At 36.7% G+C, this 15,702-nt stretch overlaps 2 protein-coding genes across 4 annotated transcripts; one reads left to right on the top strand and one right to left on the bottom strand.

The window, feature by feature from the left end:
- The first annotated feature begins 425 nt into the window (after positions 1 to 425).
- LOC143445869 (thrombin inhibitor hemalin-like) lies at positions 426 to 3,579 on the top strand. Its single transcript, XM_076945234.1, has 5 exons — positions 426 to 1,604; positions 1,749 to 1,830; positions 2,055 to 2,161; positions 2,407 to 2,482; positions 3,085 to 3,579. The coding sequence occupies exons 1-5, from the start codon at positions 1,559 to 1,561 to the stop codon at positions 3,203 to 3,205; spliced, it is 432 nt and encodes a 143-aa protein (XP_076801349.1). The 5' UTR covers positions 426 to 1,558; the 3' UTR covers positions 3,206 to 3,579.
- Positions 3,580 to 4,479: 900 nt separating this feature from the next.
- On the bottom strand, positions 4,480 to 9,087 carry LOC143445870 (uncharacterized). 3 transcript variants are annotated; one of them, XM_076945238.1, is made up of 4 exons: positions 7,926 to 9,087; positions 7,510 to 7,598; positions 6,524 to 6,913; positions 4,480 to 6,432 (listed from the first exon to the last, which is right to left on the bottom strand). In XM_076945238.1, exons 3-4 carry the CDS (start codon positions 6,780 to 6,782, stop codon positions 6,344 to 6,346), a joined length of 348 nt encoding a protein of 115 aa, XP_076801353.1. In that variant the 5' UTR covers positions 6,783 to 6,913; positions 7,510 to 7,598; positions 7,926 to 9,087; the 3' UTR covers positions 4,480 to 6,343. The 3 variants fall into 3 exon arrangements, with proteins under 3 accessions (XP_076801353.1, XP_076801352.1, XP_076801354.1); XM_076945237.1 differs by having other exon boundaries at positions 7,510 to 9,087; XM_076945239.1 differs by lacking the exons at positions 7,510 to 7,598; positions 7,926 to 9,087 and adding an exon at positions 6,982 to 7,388.
- Positions 9,088 to 15,702: the final 6,615 nt, after the last annotated feature.

Below are 15,702 nucleotides of genomic sequence, written 5' to 3'. Positions count from 1 at the left end.
TATCGAGGACAATAAACATTCAGACAATCAAAGATTGTATTGGAGTGACTGGCAAAGTCAAGTTCAATAACAATAACCAATCATTCCATTACAACGTGGTTACTCTTAGCTAAAACGACACACAAGTACTAGAATTGAAATCTCACATAATCTGTATATTAGTTTTGGTTATAATCACAATATTATCACAAACTTATACCAAAGATCACTTTATCATTTCATGGACTGGTAAATACCAATTGTTGCAATCAGCATGACGATTGCCGATTTCTACATTGAAAAATATCCGCTTAATAAATCCAAAATTCGTTTTATAAACCCGTTTCATAATGATTTTTGTGAAAAAACTTAATAAGCAAAAAATTATTGACAAAAAAATATGATAATTCAGTTAGAGATGATGAACCAGAGGAAGCAATGCCATCCGCTGCAGAAATGCGGGAGTAGGCTACCTTTGCCATTTCGCCTCTAGGCTCGACCAAACTGCATTCAAAAACATGGATATGTTTTACTCTATGAAAAAAACAAACAAAGGACCATCTTAGAGTGACCTATCCACCCAAACAAATCACGCTAGATCAGTTTTTTACATTGCCTGCTGATAAATAAATATTGTGCAATGTGCCATATTAAGATATGTGTGCCTCTTTTTGTATAGTGTAGCCTACTAATTTCTATTGTAACGCATAATAAATCCACCGCTTATTAAATCCAAAATCGCTTAGGACGGAGGTAGATTTATTAAGTGGATTGTACTGTATTCCATTTCCAAATGCCTGCTTGTTGAGACTGGGCTAACGTTTCTTGATCAAAGGGGTCTCATGGATTTAGTTCGAATAAAATTAAAATGATGTTCAATAATAAATCGAATAAATTTTTTGTATAGCTATAACTTGTTTTGAAGAATGCAAAATGTTACTGTATATGATACACGATAGGCCTATAATCCTTTTTTACAAATGCATAGCCCAAATGAGCCACTGCCAATTAAGCGTGGTCAGTGAAACTGCTGCATGATTTCTCTAAGAGCTGTCAATACTATCGACTCGATAATATCTCGTTATATGCTCTGGACGGCAGGTAATTTGAAGACATTGCCATCTATCCTTGTACGTCAAACGTTAATTAACTTATACCATAATTATCGCAATGTAATAGCGCAAAGTGTTCCGCTAATAAAAGGTAATTATGCTATAAACTTAGTTGTTATCGGCCGAAAACTGGTCATCCTCGTTTTGAGTTAGGTTGGCTTTTTAAAACGCAGAAGCTTTAGGCTAATTAAGCTAAAGGCGTCAGCATATGGTGACAAAAGTAAGCGACGTTGCAAATTCTAAAAAGATTTAAACCACATTGACTTTTGGTGGCAAAACACCTTCTAACAATAAAACGTGACATATTTTGCAGTTTATAATTTGGGAAGAGTGCATTATTTTTAAATTTATATCTTTAGCGTTTCGTTTATATAGGCGGAGGTTTAACTTTTGGACGACTATAATAATTTATAGCCTATAGTCCTGTAATAAGAGTATTGCGACTTGAAAAATTTGACGCTATAGAGATGCTTTCTACCTATTATCTCATTCTTCTTTGTACTTTTATGACAGGTAAATTTTACTAAAAATCATTTTAGCAATGCGAAACTGAAATTGTCTTTTTTACGCGTTATTCCAGTTTCGGATTTAAGTTTATAGCAGTAATGGTGAGATTAGACAAAAAGTGAAATTTGAAATTACTTTCTTTATTCTTAGGTTCATTGTGCCAGCCAAAGGACTGCCATTCGTGTCTTCAACAGGTTGATATTGGAAATTGCGACGGAATCTTTCCAAGATGGTGAGACTTTAGTGTACACTTCATTGTAACAATTTATAAATTACAGTGTTATGGAAAGTGACTATACTTTGCTTTAGATCTCACGTTTGTTCCAAAGTATAGGAATTATAGGGGAAAGGGTATAGGCAAGAAATTTATTTTAGTTAATCCAGGGTTAAATTGAAATCAGATTTAGATTGGAATATATATGGCCCATATGAGTAGGCCTACATGTTATTTTGCAGGTATTTCAACACAACAACGTCGCAGTGTCAAATATTTGAATACGGTGGTTGTGGTGGTAACGCCAATAATTTCTTAACCCTTGAACAATGTAAAGATAAATGCTCAGGTAATCACAAAATACGGTAGATGAAAGATTGATTATTTAATTAATTGTACGACTGTCTCTGACTAGTTTAACTTGAGTCTCTGTTACAGTCGATGTAGTTTGCGGCAATGGCTAAAAATACATAGGTCTATGCTTAAATTGCTCCTAGTTTTATGTCATTTTTTAATAGCTAATTCATAAAAATTAGGTGCTATTACCTATTAGTTAAAAATCAATTCAAAATTGTTTGTTGCGCATTATATCAGATCTCAGATTGTCCTTTAACCCGGACTGCAATCAATGCCCTGACTCTGGTCCATGCGAGGCTGCAATTAAAAAGTGGTAAGTGTAAAGTTTTCAAAAACATTTTTTGTATTTTATTGCTGTAATGATATCATACACTAATCAATTATCGTACTCATACACTCATTTCTAAAAGGAAACCCTATACAACAAAGATCTCTCTGAGAATCTAGAAACCCTTGCAATATAAGCCAACTCAAGATTTAAAAAATTTTATCGTATATTACTTGAGGGAGCGTTTATTTATCATGCTGGTTTCAAACCCGACATGGCATAATTTGTGTGACTACATAAATTTTGCAGTAATTTATTGTTTTCTTAACTGGAAACAGCTGATTTTCCTTTGTTCCGTTAACTTTGGGTGAAAATAAAGTTTAGGTCTCGATAAAATGTAAGGAACTTAAATTTCAAAATTTGTCCTAATTTAAAAGTCAAAATTACTATTAGTTTCAAGTCAAAGTGTCTTGTAAATCTGTGTGTATTCCAAGTAATCTTAGATCGGGTAGGCCTACTGTAGAGTTGTTATCGTCATATATGTAAAGCTTAGTTATTGCCCGAATTGAAAACAATGAACAGTAGTTGAGACATGAAACCTTTGTTCGTGTTTTTGCTTCCTGAGTCAGATAACTTATTTTTTTAAGGTTCTTCAACGCCTTTACTGGTCGATGTGAAGAGTTCATTTATGGCGGCTGTCTCGGAAATTTCAACATGTTTAGCAATAGATGGCAATGTGTTTGGAAATGCCGATACTTTTATAAATGATAGAAACTATACTGAAAACTGTTTGTCTAAAACTCTAAAAGGTAGGCCTGTTTCCACATTATGCAGGTGAAATTTGGAAAGCAAATTTTATTTTTATACTGCACCGTAGAGATAGCCTAATCTGTTTAATTAAACTACCATCTGTGGAAATTTTCACAGAAAATAAAACTTGTGAACGGTCCATCCTGAGTTAATTCATCAGTGTGGTGTCACTTACGTGTTAATTAAATAACCTAAAAATGTCTGGTGTTTTTAATTGATTGTGTGTGACTTCTACGAAGAGGTATGTAGTTTTTATGCGCGTTTTTATATTTTTGTCGCGTTGTGATTTGGTTTAAACGAATAAAAGTAAAATTAAGGATGACTTTATACTGTATTACGCTTGAAATGTATAGTCTTTTGCAATTTGGTATAGGCCGGGAAACCCTGTGTGTTATACAGTATTTTTAATAGAAAGGTTCTCAAACTTTATTAATGTGACCCCAACTCTTTATCATTTTACAGGTAAATGCTCTCAACCCTTTAATACACTTCAGTGAAAAGCCAAAGCTAAAATTCGTAAAACACTCTAATATATAAAGCATAAACCATGTCAGAAATTGCATTTATTTGTTGTCGCAAGTCACGCGACGATACATATAGGCTTATAGACGTCTCAAGTTCTTCTCTCCTAAAGTGATTTTATTAAATGTATTGTAGATAAACGGTAGAAGAAAACAATTGATTTTGATGATTTAATTTATGTAAACAATTATTTAAGCATACAATCGCAACGTTTTTGGACTTCCATCTAAAAATTGTAAATTAATTAGGCCTACTGGTTCGCGCCAATCGTTACCAAAATAACTTACTATCCTTAATTAGCATAATATTTTTTGGCAAATAATTAATATACTTCGTATGAGTACGACGATAAATTTAGAGCATGCAATCGAAACACATGCTGACCATCGGTACAAAATAGCTCTTTCAAAATACTTTTTCTCGGACAAATACCACGTTTGTCACATTAAGTATCAACGACTTGTCGATAATAATTTAAAAAATTTTCGGTTATTCTGAGCGTTTAGGCATTTGTATTTAATAAAATTGAATTTTCTCCAAAATTAGTTAGGATTCTTACTATACGGAGTTTGGATTAAGACAGAGACCCCACGCAACCATCTTTGTTTATTCAGATGGCTTTGATTAGACCTATACCTTAAACCTATTTTTAATTCAACTTTAAAACAACAAAAATCTCAAGGGACCATACACGACCTCGAAAAAAGGACTCGTTTTTTGGTTTGTTTTATTATGAATCAAAATAAACTTAGTAAAATCGCAGTTAATCGAAAAATCCCGCATGAGGCTGTCTGAAACTTTACATGTGAATTTAGTAGGCTTGTGCTTTAGAACAGACCAGAGGTTCTCATATTGGGTCCGCGAGTTACTATATAAAAATTTTGAAGTAAGGGTTCACGGGAAAGGAAATATTGCAGGTAGAGGCCCGCAAGTAGGAAAAGGTAAGGAACCACTGGATAAGACTCTCGATCTCATGCAAGAGCTCGCTAAACTCAAGAGTAGAAATTGGGGTCAAAAAAAAATAGCCTACATTGTAGCCGAACTTATGCATGCGACCTGGAACTTTTTAAAGCGCTATTTCCTATGTAAATTCCCAGACTGATAAGATTAGTCTAAAAGAGTTTTTAAAACATGACGTAAAGAAGCGGTTCCTAAACTGGGCGCCGTGAAAATTGATGTATTTAAAAATATAAGAACGCATATATATGTATCTATATAACAACGTAGGACGGGTACTGGAATATAGCCAGTTTGTAAAAATCATTCATTCTAGTGAACGTGCTAAGTTGATACAACTACAAATGTACGGTTGCTGCTTTCCGCAATGTCTATTCAAATACAATCTTGTAGTATTTTTTGAAAAACAAAATGCAAGAGAGTGACATTTCACCGCAAGTAGGTCAGGCAGTCCGTTGTCAGTCAAAGATAGGCCGCTAGGTTAGGAGAATTGGAATGCAAAAACTTGATTTTAGTTATTTAGAGTTTTATTGTTTAAAGTTTTCAGATTAGAAGGTAGATTTAGTATGCTATGTTATAACGTTTAAGTTATGCTAACAAGAAACTGTGAAAACTAGCTTTGAACGCACGATTTTCCCCGGTGAAATAGTGGCAGCCAAAGATCAAATACAAAACATCAACGAAACCATAATCTAGGATTCTAGGTTAAAGGTTCGTCGATGGAAATATAAGAAGGTTTGACAACATCAAAATACGTATCTTTGAGTGTGAACGCACAATTTATAGGATAACGCAAAAGATTTTGAGCGTTATAAAAGACTGCGTACATCAAAAAATACATTACGTCAGATGAAACGTTTCCGTGCATATTCATAGTCATACCAGCTCCACCATTTTCAAATTGCTCTGTAAGGTGCGACGATGACCAAACAAAGCAAAAGATGCATGTTTCATTACATAAATTATTGCTACATGCACGTAAAACAGAATGTTAAAAGAGCGGTAATAATCAAGACAACATAAACAAGAAGTCTCCCAATTTTTCAATAGCATTTCCTAAAACTGTATTCAATTCTCCGAAATCTCATATTTGGCGTAAAATATAAACTTTTTAAGCGTTATCACTTGTATTGGTATGGTATTACAACCTTTATCCTAGGACTGAGGAACGTCTTTGCACTACTAAACTCGAAACTGTACTATTATTATGAGCTTGCCGCAATAAGATAATATTGGTGGTCCAGCAAATGTGACCATCAGCTTACGACCAAAACATTGTTATTAGGGAACCGGATTTCAAAATGCAAAGCTGTTCGTCATTAGTAGCAGTTTAGATGATGAACGTGCAATGTTAGTTAGCAATTCATCTTTGCCTAGTATAGCTTTGTATGTGTTCCAGGTCGATTCAACCCAGGAGGTTTAAATCCAGAACGATTCTATGAGTCACAGTAAATAGTCTTTGGATTGAATGGTCCTGGGTTGAATTGTATGTGGGCTAAATTCACTGGTCACCCTTTGTATGCAGTGCTCACGATATTAAACGCACAAAAATGTTGGAATGACTACAAGAACACAACTGTCACATAATGCTCACGGTGCAAAAAATTAAACTCCATTTCAACTACATGCACCTTTATGACAGTTTTTCCTCCTTTTTCGTGCAGGAGATGTAGATGTTGATGAAGTAACTGAGTTTGTTTGGGACCCTGGCCAAAACATTACAAGTTAATTAACTATATCCAAAAAAAGAAAAATGACATATATAAGCATTAAATAACCATATTTTTTCACCCTAACCTTCACTTGGTGTATCTGTCTGGGTTGACCTAGTTGACTGCATTTCCACCAATTTGCATTGAATTCCTTTGTCAGCGGTCAAGGCCTTCTGGGGAACTTGATAAATAACTTTACAATCAATATTTGAACTTGAGCTGGATAGTGAAGCTTTTTCGGCTGCTTCAGCTCTTTTCAACATATTTAAAACTGGTATAGGATATACAGATGGTACAGCTCCTTTCACAAGGCTCAGTCTGTGGGCAAGACCCATTTTAAACATTTGATAATTTGTAAAATCGTCTGCTTGAAAGTGTAGACTACATAAAGTACTTTGTTTATGGCCAGTTTTCGAATTCCACTTAGGGTTAGCTCTCCGCACAAAAGAAATCCATTTCTTCTTTACGTCTTCATCTTTTGGAAAAGAAAACAAGCTTACATGATTTGCTTTAGCGTTTGCATTACAAAACTTCATTACACACCAGTCTGGCATATTTCTTTATTAAAAACAAGAGTCAGACTGAGCTGTTCCAAAACAAGGAAGTTACTTCATTCCAATGTTAGTATGACTGGGTAAGTCAAGCTCACATTTTTACTACTACACATTCATTTTATCAGATTTAATACAAGGCCATCATACCTATAAATAATACTGTTACAAAAATTTGCAACTGCATCTCTAAAAAGTATAAAGTTTGGGGCAAGTCCAAAACCAAGTTGGCTTAAAATCAACAAGTAGTTGTCAGTAACTATACTGGAGAAAAGATTCGCACTAATATGTAGTGGTTATTGCCATAAAAATGTGAAAAAAAATCAATCTCATCACTTAGTTATGATTTAGAGGGGATCTCTTATTACTTCACAATAGAAGAAACATTAGGGATGACTTAGAAACTTGGAAAGTATGAATAGAAGGTTTTGTTTGAACGACAAGTAATAGGTATAATTAGAACATGTATTCAAGTGTATAACAGGAAAATTTTGCATTAAATAAGCTAGAGCTAGCTTACCTTTAACGTATTTGTACTGATGAATGTAGATGCTAAGCTACAGCTCAGTTATGGCTGTTGACACTAGCCTAGTCCGGTACTGGTAACTGCTGTAAAAACAAGAATGCTTGACCAATGTATACATATACTGTCTTCTGTAAAATTCCTATGCTGATAATATGCTATAATGCTATAATAACCCTTACCTGCTATTAATCACCTACCTATGGGAACAGATTTCATCCAAAAAGCATTAGCTAGCCTAAAACTACTACCATACTTAATTCAAACCTCAGTCGCCAAGCATGTTGTTTTTACAATGTGACATCATAATGGCCGCCACCTTCATCATAAACGAGGCGAAATTTGCCACACATTTTTGGCAATAACTGCTCAACCACTACATATCATTAAAATATATTCTCCAGTACACTTACGACTAATTCTTCTTTAATTTAGGTCCAGTTTGTTTTGGACTTGCTTCCCACTTTAAGAAATGTCATAATAATCATGATGAAACTTGTTTTGGTCATGCCAGAAACAATTAAATTAAAAATTCTCTAGATCAATGTTGAAAAAACGTGGGTTCAACGTGAAGATACACGACCTACCTGCTTTTGTCTTTTTTTAAGTGCATTGTCAAAAATCAAAGTATTTACACATTTACAAATATGTTTAAGTATAAGTATACCAGTAAGCGTGTTCAATTGGAAGTAAAGATAATAATTCTTAACAATTTATAGACCAGGCACATATGTTTTATTGGCTGTTGAATAATAATTATTATTGTAACACAAGTATATTTTGTATATGTTTTAAAGATGTTAATTTATGTTATATTCTTACATATATTTCACAATAAGGCTTTACAAAAAGCTAAGGTAGCTTAAACATGTTTTTTATACACTGAAGGAAGTTAAAAATTACCAAATCATAATCAGTTCATTCACAAATAAATCTTGTTCACGAAGGCTTATGTAAAATGATATTCTGAATATCATTTACAGTCTTAGATAAGACAGTATTATGTTTTGTTCATAGATTTATGGACTACTTTTCCAAGGAAATATTTAAAATATCAACATACTGATGTAATGAAAGGTCATCAAAATTTCTGTTCAATACTTTGCAATGCTACAGTATCGTTGCCAAGGAAACTGCTGTGATGCTGCATCACTTGCTCCATTTTTGTGAACAATGCCAATTGCAGAAGCATAATGCATGTCTTTAAGTGCTTGATAAAACAAAGCTATGTGCTCTGAGTCAAACCAACAACCTCTTGGATGACAGCATGTCGATTTAAGGTGACGCTACATCGACGATAATTCAGACCTTCCACGATGGCTAATGCCAGAAGTGTACGATCTGTATCTCAAGAGATCCGAATTGTGACGTCAAAAATCACTTTACACCTCAATCTCATTAATTTACAAGGAATTAATCCACCATTAATTAACATCTACTAGACTGCTTTTCCGTCAATAAATCGAAAACTTTTTAACAGAATATGACGTCACGACCCTTAACTCTGCTCTGCCAAAGCATAAATACAAGACCCAATCTTACCCACACTGTGTTGTGGGACCACCTCACGGAAATAACAAAATCGTGAGAAAAAGGAAGGGGAATCCCTGTAAGGTGGCGTCTACCAGACGCCTCATAAGACACACATACTGTAACGGGACGCTACTTTGATTCATGGTGTCAAGGCCGTTTGCAATAACAAGAAGGGAAGAAAAATTTTTCCTATATAAAGGGTAATCCGAGGTCGCGTAAACGGCCTCTGACCTCACTTAAATCAATGCAATTTTTACATGTAGTGTAGAAGTGCACAGCCGAGTTGTGCCTGTTTCTTTTTTGCTCGCCAATCGACTCACGTTTTATATCGTGACCCGACACCTTATCGAAAGACACTTTATCGAACGACACTTAATCGAACGACACTTTATCGAAAGACACTTAATCGAACGACACCTGATCGAAACGACACCTGATCGAAACGACAGTTGATCGAAAGACACTTTATCGAACCGAAAGTTGATCAAACGACACTTTATCGAACCGACAGTTAATCAAAACGACAGTTGATCGAACGACACTTTATCGAACCGACAGTTCAAGCAAGATTTTTGCGTGTTTCTCAAACATTGAAACAATGGGTCATTGTGATGTTCAGCTATCTGTCCATGTTTGTTTGATAAAGTTAGATTTTGTAATTTTTGAGATATTGTGATATTTATATAATTTTGCTCTCTCTCCGCATTGAAACGTATTACTCATTTACGCACCAATAACTTGACTAACTATTCTTTTTCGTTCTCTTTTCACAGCGGGGGCGCGGCGTAACAAGAAGAATTTATAGAAATGTGTCACTTTTAGAAATACCTAATTTACACTAAATTCACTTTCTTTAGTTTTACAATTATGATGTATACAGGAAGCCAGATGATGTTTCTACTAACCTGTAATAATCTCATCGTCTACGACGCATAGGTTTCTAGTAATTAACGATTGCAAATGTGTGTGCGGGGTTGGCCACACCTAGTTTTTTTAGTAAACTCGCGAGCCTGGTTAGGATAGGGTTAAAAGATCCACAATTTATTGAAACAACTGACGATATGCACTGTTAAAAGAACGACAATTTATTAAAAGAACTGACAACATGCACTGTTAAAAGCACGACAACTGACGAAGTGCACATTTCAATCGCATTCATTTAATCACAAGTTGTGTGCAATTGCTCGAAGATAACTTTTTATGTCCATATTTGTTGAGTCATAATTTTCAACTATGCTCCTCAGACGTTGGTTGACAGCGTCGTAGCGCTTCTTCCGTGGTGGGCCATCGATTCCAGCACTCAATTGTTCAATTAACAATTCGTTGGAACCTTGTTCCTGCTTAATTTTTTTGACGAGTCTGCGAAGCGTCGGATGGGATATTGAGACACGCTTGCTGAACGCATTGTGCCATCCTTCAATGCTATTATTCGTTCGTGGAAGGTCATCTTGAACCCGGTGGAAGACATTCCAACACCGGATAGGAAATAGAGGTTGACGACGATTCCTGCGACACAATCGTCCAATCCAAGTATTTTCAAAATAGTCAATGTATTCAGACAAGTGCTGCTCATCGTCGTCACTGAACGTGGCCAGGAAGTCCTCGAACCGTTGTACAACGTCTTCAGGCGGAACGAATGCCAGTGCCTGGAAGCATTTTATGCGAAGGGCGTGCTCTGCATCTTCATTGAACCACCGCTGCAGAGAGAGAGCCTGAATTTTCCGGAAGCTACATTGGCCAAAATGGAAAAGGCAGCCGAGAATTTCTGCCCGAGGGAAGCTGGAAGAAAGAGCATTATATGCTGCCATTTCAAAGTCTATTGTTACGGTTTCTGGGGCTATTCCTGGTCGCTGTTGTTCCAATAAACCAAAGATGCGATTGTACACAGCTTCAGATTTGTTCTCGGTAACGGTGTATACGAGTGGCACCGTGCGATTTTCATCGACCAGCGCGTGTATCGTGTACAGCTGGTATCCAAGTGGGGCAACATCGAATGTACCGTCACAAAACCAATTAGCGCATTTGTTCAGTATATCCAGATTCTTTTGAGACGCAAACATATAGAATTCGTTCTCATCGTCTTCCTCGATAACGAAGGCTTCTCCCCTCGGTGTCACGCGGAGTTCATCCATCAAGCCGATTCCTTCTGGACATACGCGCTTTCGCTGTATCATCCGCTTTAATGATGTTGCTTTAGGGAGAGCACCAGCGGTGGCTAAGGATATATCCTGCGTTTCCCTCTGAATAATGTTTGAGGTACGTTCATCTGAATTGATTGCTCGATCTCGCATGCTGGCTTGTGCTCTTGCAACTATAACACGTGCAGGGTTTGGTGGATGACTGTGTTCAGATGGTGCTCTCTTGAGGCTGTCGTCCTCGGCTGTGGATAGACGGCTTTTGCATTTGAGGTAGTCCTCACATCTCCAGTAAGTTACGCCATTTGTTGTTTTGTCACGAACGTACAAGAAACCGTCCAAGGCCAACTTTCGTTTGCCTTTATCACTTAAAATGAATTCCATTTCGATATGTATACAATCGTTATTAACGTGGAAAAAATTACAAGAATTCTTAAGATGTCTAAAATCAAATAGTGTGGAAATGTAAGTATACACAATATGATCAAATAATGTAATTATAATAGTCATATAACTCATAAATAGGGCAACCAGTTTTTTGACCCAAAAATTTTTAACTTTGACCTTAAAATTTGCAAAGTTTGACCTTTATTTTGCAACTTGCCTCATTGACAACTTGATGCCTCATTAATTACCTGATGCCTCATTAATACTATAATTCACACTCACTTCAGTATATTACACCACATTGCTGCAATCTCAATCGTACCAATCACAAAAAGAGCAAAATATTTGTGTTCACACTTCAACAACACAGCATTAAAGTGACACTTGATGCTGCTTGCTTTGTGAAAGTTTTTCAACATCTGGTGGCAAGTCATATGAAGCAAGAGCCAGAACATTTTCTAAATAGGCGTCGGAAATGCGTGATCTTAGCTTGCTTTTCGTGAATTTCATTGTTGAAAACATTTGTTCACATGTGTACGTGCTACCAAGCATCGAAGCCATTTATTTTGCGCTGTCGGTCAAGCTGGGATAAAGACCACTTTCAAGAAGCTACTTTGTGTAAAAGTCAGACAGCGACATGCCCCTTGCTATTAAATTTTGCCTTCAATTCCTTACTCTTTGTATCTATAATGACTAGTCTAGTCTACTGTACAGACAATCTCGTACTTAGTAATTCTCGTGCGTATTCTTGTGATATCTTATTAATATGTGGGCGGGCCGGCCGCCATGCGAAATCGAACACTTTATGATACAAATATAAAATATAGATATAAAATATAAATCGTCAACTTTATGATATATACATCACAATTCATTAATGCACACCATTACAAAGACCGCACATCACAATGGCTCATTGTTCCAATGTTTGAGAAACACGCTAAAATCTTGCTTGAACTGTCGGTTCGATAAAGTGTCGTTCGATCAACTGTCGTTTTGATTAACTGTCGGTTCGATAAAATGTCGTTCGATCAGCTGTCGTTTCGATAAAGTGTCTTTCGATCAACTGTCGGCTCGATTAACTGTCGTTCGATAAAGTGTCTTTCGATCAGCTGTCGTTTCGATCAGGTGTCGTTCGATAAAGTGTCTTTCGATAAAGTGTCTTTCGATAAGGTGTCGTAGTACCGTTTTATATTCCCACATCAGTTATCATCATCAATTACCAATAGACTCTTTTCGAGTTACCGCCGCCATTTTTGGGGATTCGAGTTCCTATTTGGCTGGCAAGAACCCAGACAGAAGCTCGGAAAGGGTCTATTCCGACAAACTTAATATGGATGGAATCAGGAGGATTTGTTTGTCCAATCTGGCTTCGTTTTTGCCGAGAATTAAACATAGCGCGGATTCAAGTGAATCAGTACAGAGGATTCAAGTGAAATTAGTTTCAACGGAAGCCATGTCGAGCCCCTGTACGTAAATGTAAGCTTGCCAGTTTTCGAGGTTTTTGACTGCTTGTTTAGATATGATGCTTTTAATGAAGACTAAAAAGTGCTTCGGTTGTTATATTATATATTAAATATAGGGATTCTCCTTCAATAGGGAAAGTGAAGCAATGCTCCACTTGACAGTTTATGTTTGACATATCTTTCATTTTATTTTGAAGTTCTCCTACATTAAGAGTAAGATTATGGAATAGTGATAGGAACCTAACAATAATTTGTAGTTGCATGTTTTCAGAAGAAGACATTCAGACTTTTCCGGATTCGCTGGATTACGAATTAACTCGGCTGTACAAATAATTCACAAGGAAGTGCAACAAATGTGTGCAGACACTTCATCATCGCTTAAAATTAAAGATCTCTTTTTCACAGCAGCTCAGAACCAGTATTGTGTGACGTATATGGAGATAATTAGCTTACTAGGCGGTACTATGACACTTTATCGAAAGACACTTTATCGAACGACACTTTATCGAACGACTCTTTATCGAACGACAGTTAATCGAACCGACAGTTGATCGAACGACACTTTATCGAACCGACAGCCGATCGAACGACACTTTATCGAACCGACAGTTGATCAAACCGACAGTTGATCGAACGACACTTTATCGAACCGACAGTTCAAGCAAGATTTTTGCGTGTTTCTCAAACATTGAGACAATAAGCCATTGTGATGTGCGGTCTTTGTAATGGTGTACATTAATGAATTGTGATGTATATATCATAAAGTTGACGATTTATATTTTATATCTATATTTTATATTTCCATCATAAAGTTGACGATTTATATTTTATATTTGTATCATAAAGTGTACGATTTCGCATGGCGGCCGGCCCGCCCACATATTAATAAGATATCACAAGAATACGCACGAGAATCACTAAGTACGAGATTGTCTGTACAGTACACTGTACAGTAGACTAGACTAGTCATTATAGATACAAAGAGTAAGGAATTGAAGAAACCGTAACAATAACCGTAACCCCAGAAACCGTAACAATAGACTTTGAAATGGCAGCATATAATACTCTTTCTTCCAGCTTCCCTCGGGCAGAAATTCTCGGCTGCCTTTTCCATTTTGGCCAATGTAGCTTCCGGAAAATTCAGGCTCTCTCTCTGCAGCGGTGGTTCAATGAAAATGCAGAGCACGCCCTTCGCATAAAATGCTTCCAGGCACTGGCATTCGTTCCGCCTGAAGACGTTGTACAACGGTTCGAGGACTTCCTGGCCACGTTCAGTGACGACGATGAGCAGCACTTGTCTGAATACATTAACTATTTCGAAACTACTTGGATTGGACGATTGTGTCGCAGGAATCGTCGTCAACCTCTATTTCCTATCCGGTGTTGGAATGTCTTCCACCGGGTTCAAGATGACCTTCCACGAACGAATAATAGCATTGAAGGATGGCACAATGCGTTCAGCAAGCGTGTCTCAATATCCCATCCGACGCTTCGCAGACTCGTCAAAAAAATTAAGCGGGAACAAGGTTCCAACGAAATGTTAATTGAGCAATTGAGTGCTGGAATTGATGGCCCACCTCGGAAGAGGCGCTACGACGCTGTGAACCAACGGCTGAAGAGCATAGTCGAAAATTATGACTCAACGAATATTGACATAAAAAGTTATCTTCGAGCAATTGCACACAACTTGTAATAAATTAATGCGATTGAAATGTGCACTTCGTCAGTTGTCGTGCTTTTATCAGTGCATATCGTCAGTTGTTTCGATAAGTTGTGGTTCTTTTAATAAATTGTCGTTCTTTTAACAGTGCATATCGTCAGTTGTTTCGATAAATTGTGGATCTTTTAACCCTATCCTAACCAGGCTCGCGAGTTTACTAAAAAAACTAGGTGTGACCGACCCCGCACACACATTTGCAATCGTTAATTACTAGAAAACTATGCGTCGTAGACTGATGAGATTTTTACAGGTTAGTAGAAACATCAACTGGCTTCCTGTATACATCATAATTGTAAAACTAAAGAAAGTGAATTTAGTGTAAATTAGGTATTTCTAAAAGTGACACATTTCTAGAAATTCTTCTTGTTACACCGCGCCCCCGCTGTGAGAAGAGAACGAAAGAGAATAGTTAGTCAAGTTATTGGTGCGTAAATGAGTTAACGAAAACGTTACGCTTCAATGCGGAGAGAGCAAAATTATATAAATATCACAATATCTCAAAAATTACAAAATCCAACTTTACCAAACAAACATGGACAGATAGCTGAACATTTTTTATGAAAAGTCACCAAATTTTAATTTTCTACAGCAAACAATGCAACTGTACGCCACGTTTTGCTATGACTGTGTGCGGGAGAAGCAACAGTCGATTCGATCAACTGTCGCTTTGATCAACTGTCGGTTCGATAAAGTGTCGTTCGATCAACTGTCGGTTCGATCATCTGTCGTTCGATAAAGTGTCTTTCGATTAGGTGTCGGGTCACGTTACTAGGCTACGCGTAGGCATATCAAATACTCTTTTGAAAAGAATTTTTGATCATTTAGAAGCCATATCGCACAGTGGTCAACGGGCCATGCCAAAATAAGCGTCCATCGCTTTGCTTGGAGACGATGCATAAAAAATAACGGAATGAACTGCAGTCTGCCCGAATGAATATAGGCCTATACA

This window comes from Clavelina lepadiformis, chromosome 2 (genome assembly GCF_947623445.1).
Source record: "Clavelina lepadiformis chromosome 2, kaClaLepa1.1, whole genome shotgun sequence".
Classification (NCBI taxonomy): Eukaryota; Metazoa; Chordata; class Ascidiacea; order Aplousobranchia; family Clavelinidae; genus Clavelina; species Clavelina lepadiformis.
The sequence above is the reverse complement of the archived record's forward strand: the minus strand, read 5'-3'. Positions and strand labels throughout refer to the sequence as shown.

Coding starts and splice junctions, on each gene's coding strand:
- LOC143445870 (XM_076945237.1), bottom strand. CDS start 6,782: ATGTTTAAAATGGGTCTTGCCCACAGACTGAGCCTTGTGAAAGGAGCT. Junction 6,433..6,523: donor GACAGATACACCAAGTGAAG/GTTAGGGTGAAA, acceptor TGTTTTGGCCAG/GGTCCCAAACAAACTCAGTT.
- LOC143445869 (XM_076945234.1), top strand. CDS start 1,559: ATGCTTTCTACCTATTATCTCATTCTTCTTTGTACTTTTATGACAG. Junction 2,162..2,406: donor ATGTAAAGATAAATGCTCAG/GTAATCACAAAA, acceptor GCATTATATCAG/ATCTCAGATTGTCCTTTAAC. Junction 2,483..3,084: donor GAGGCTGCAATTAAAAAGTG/GTAAGTGTAAAG, acceptor TATTTTTTTAAG/GTTCTTCAACGCCTTTACTG.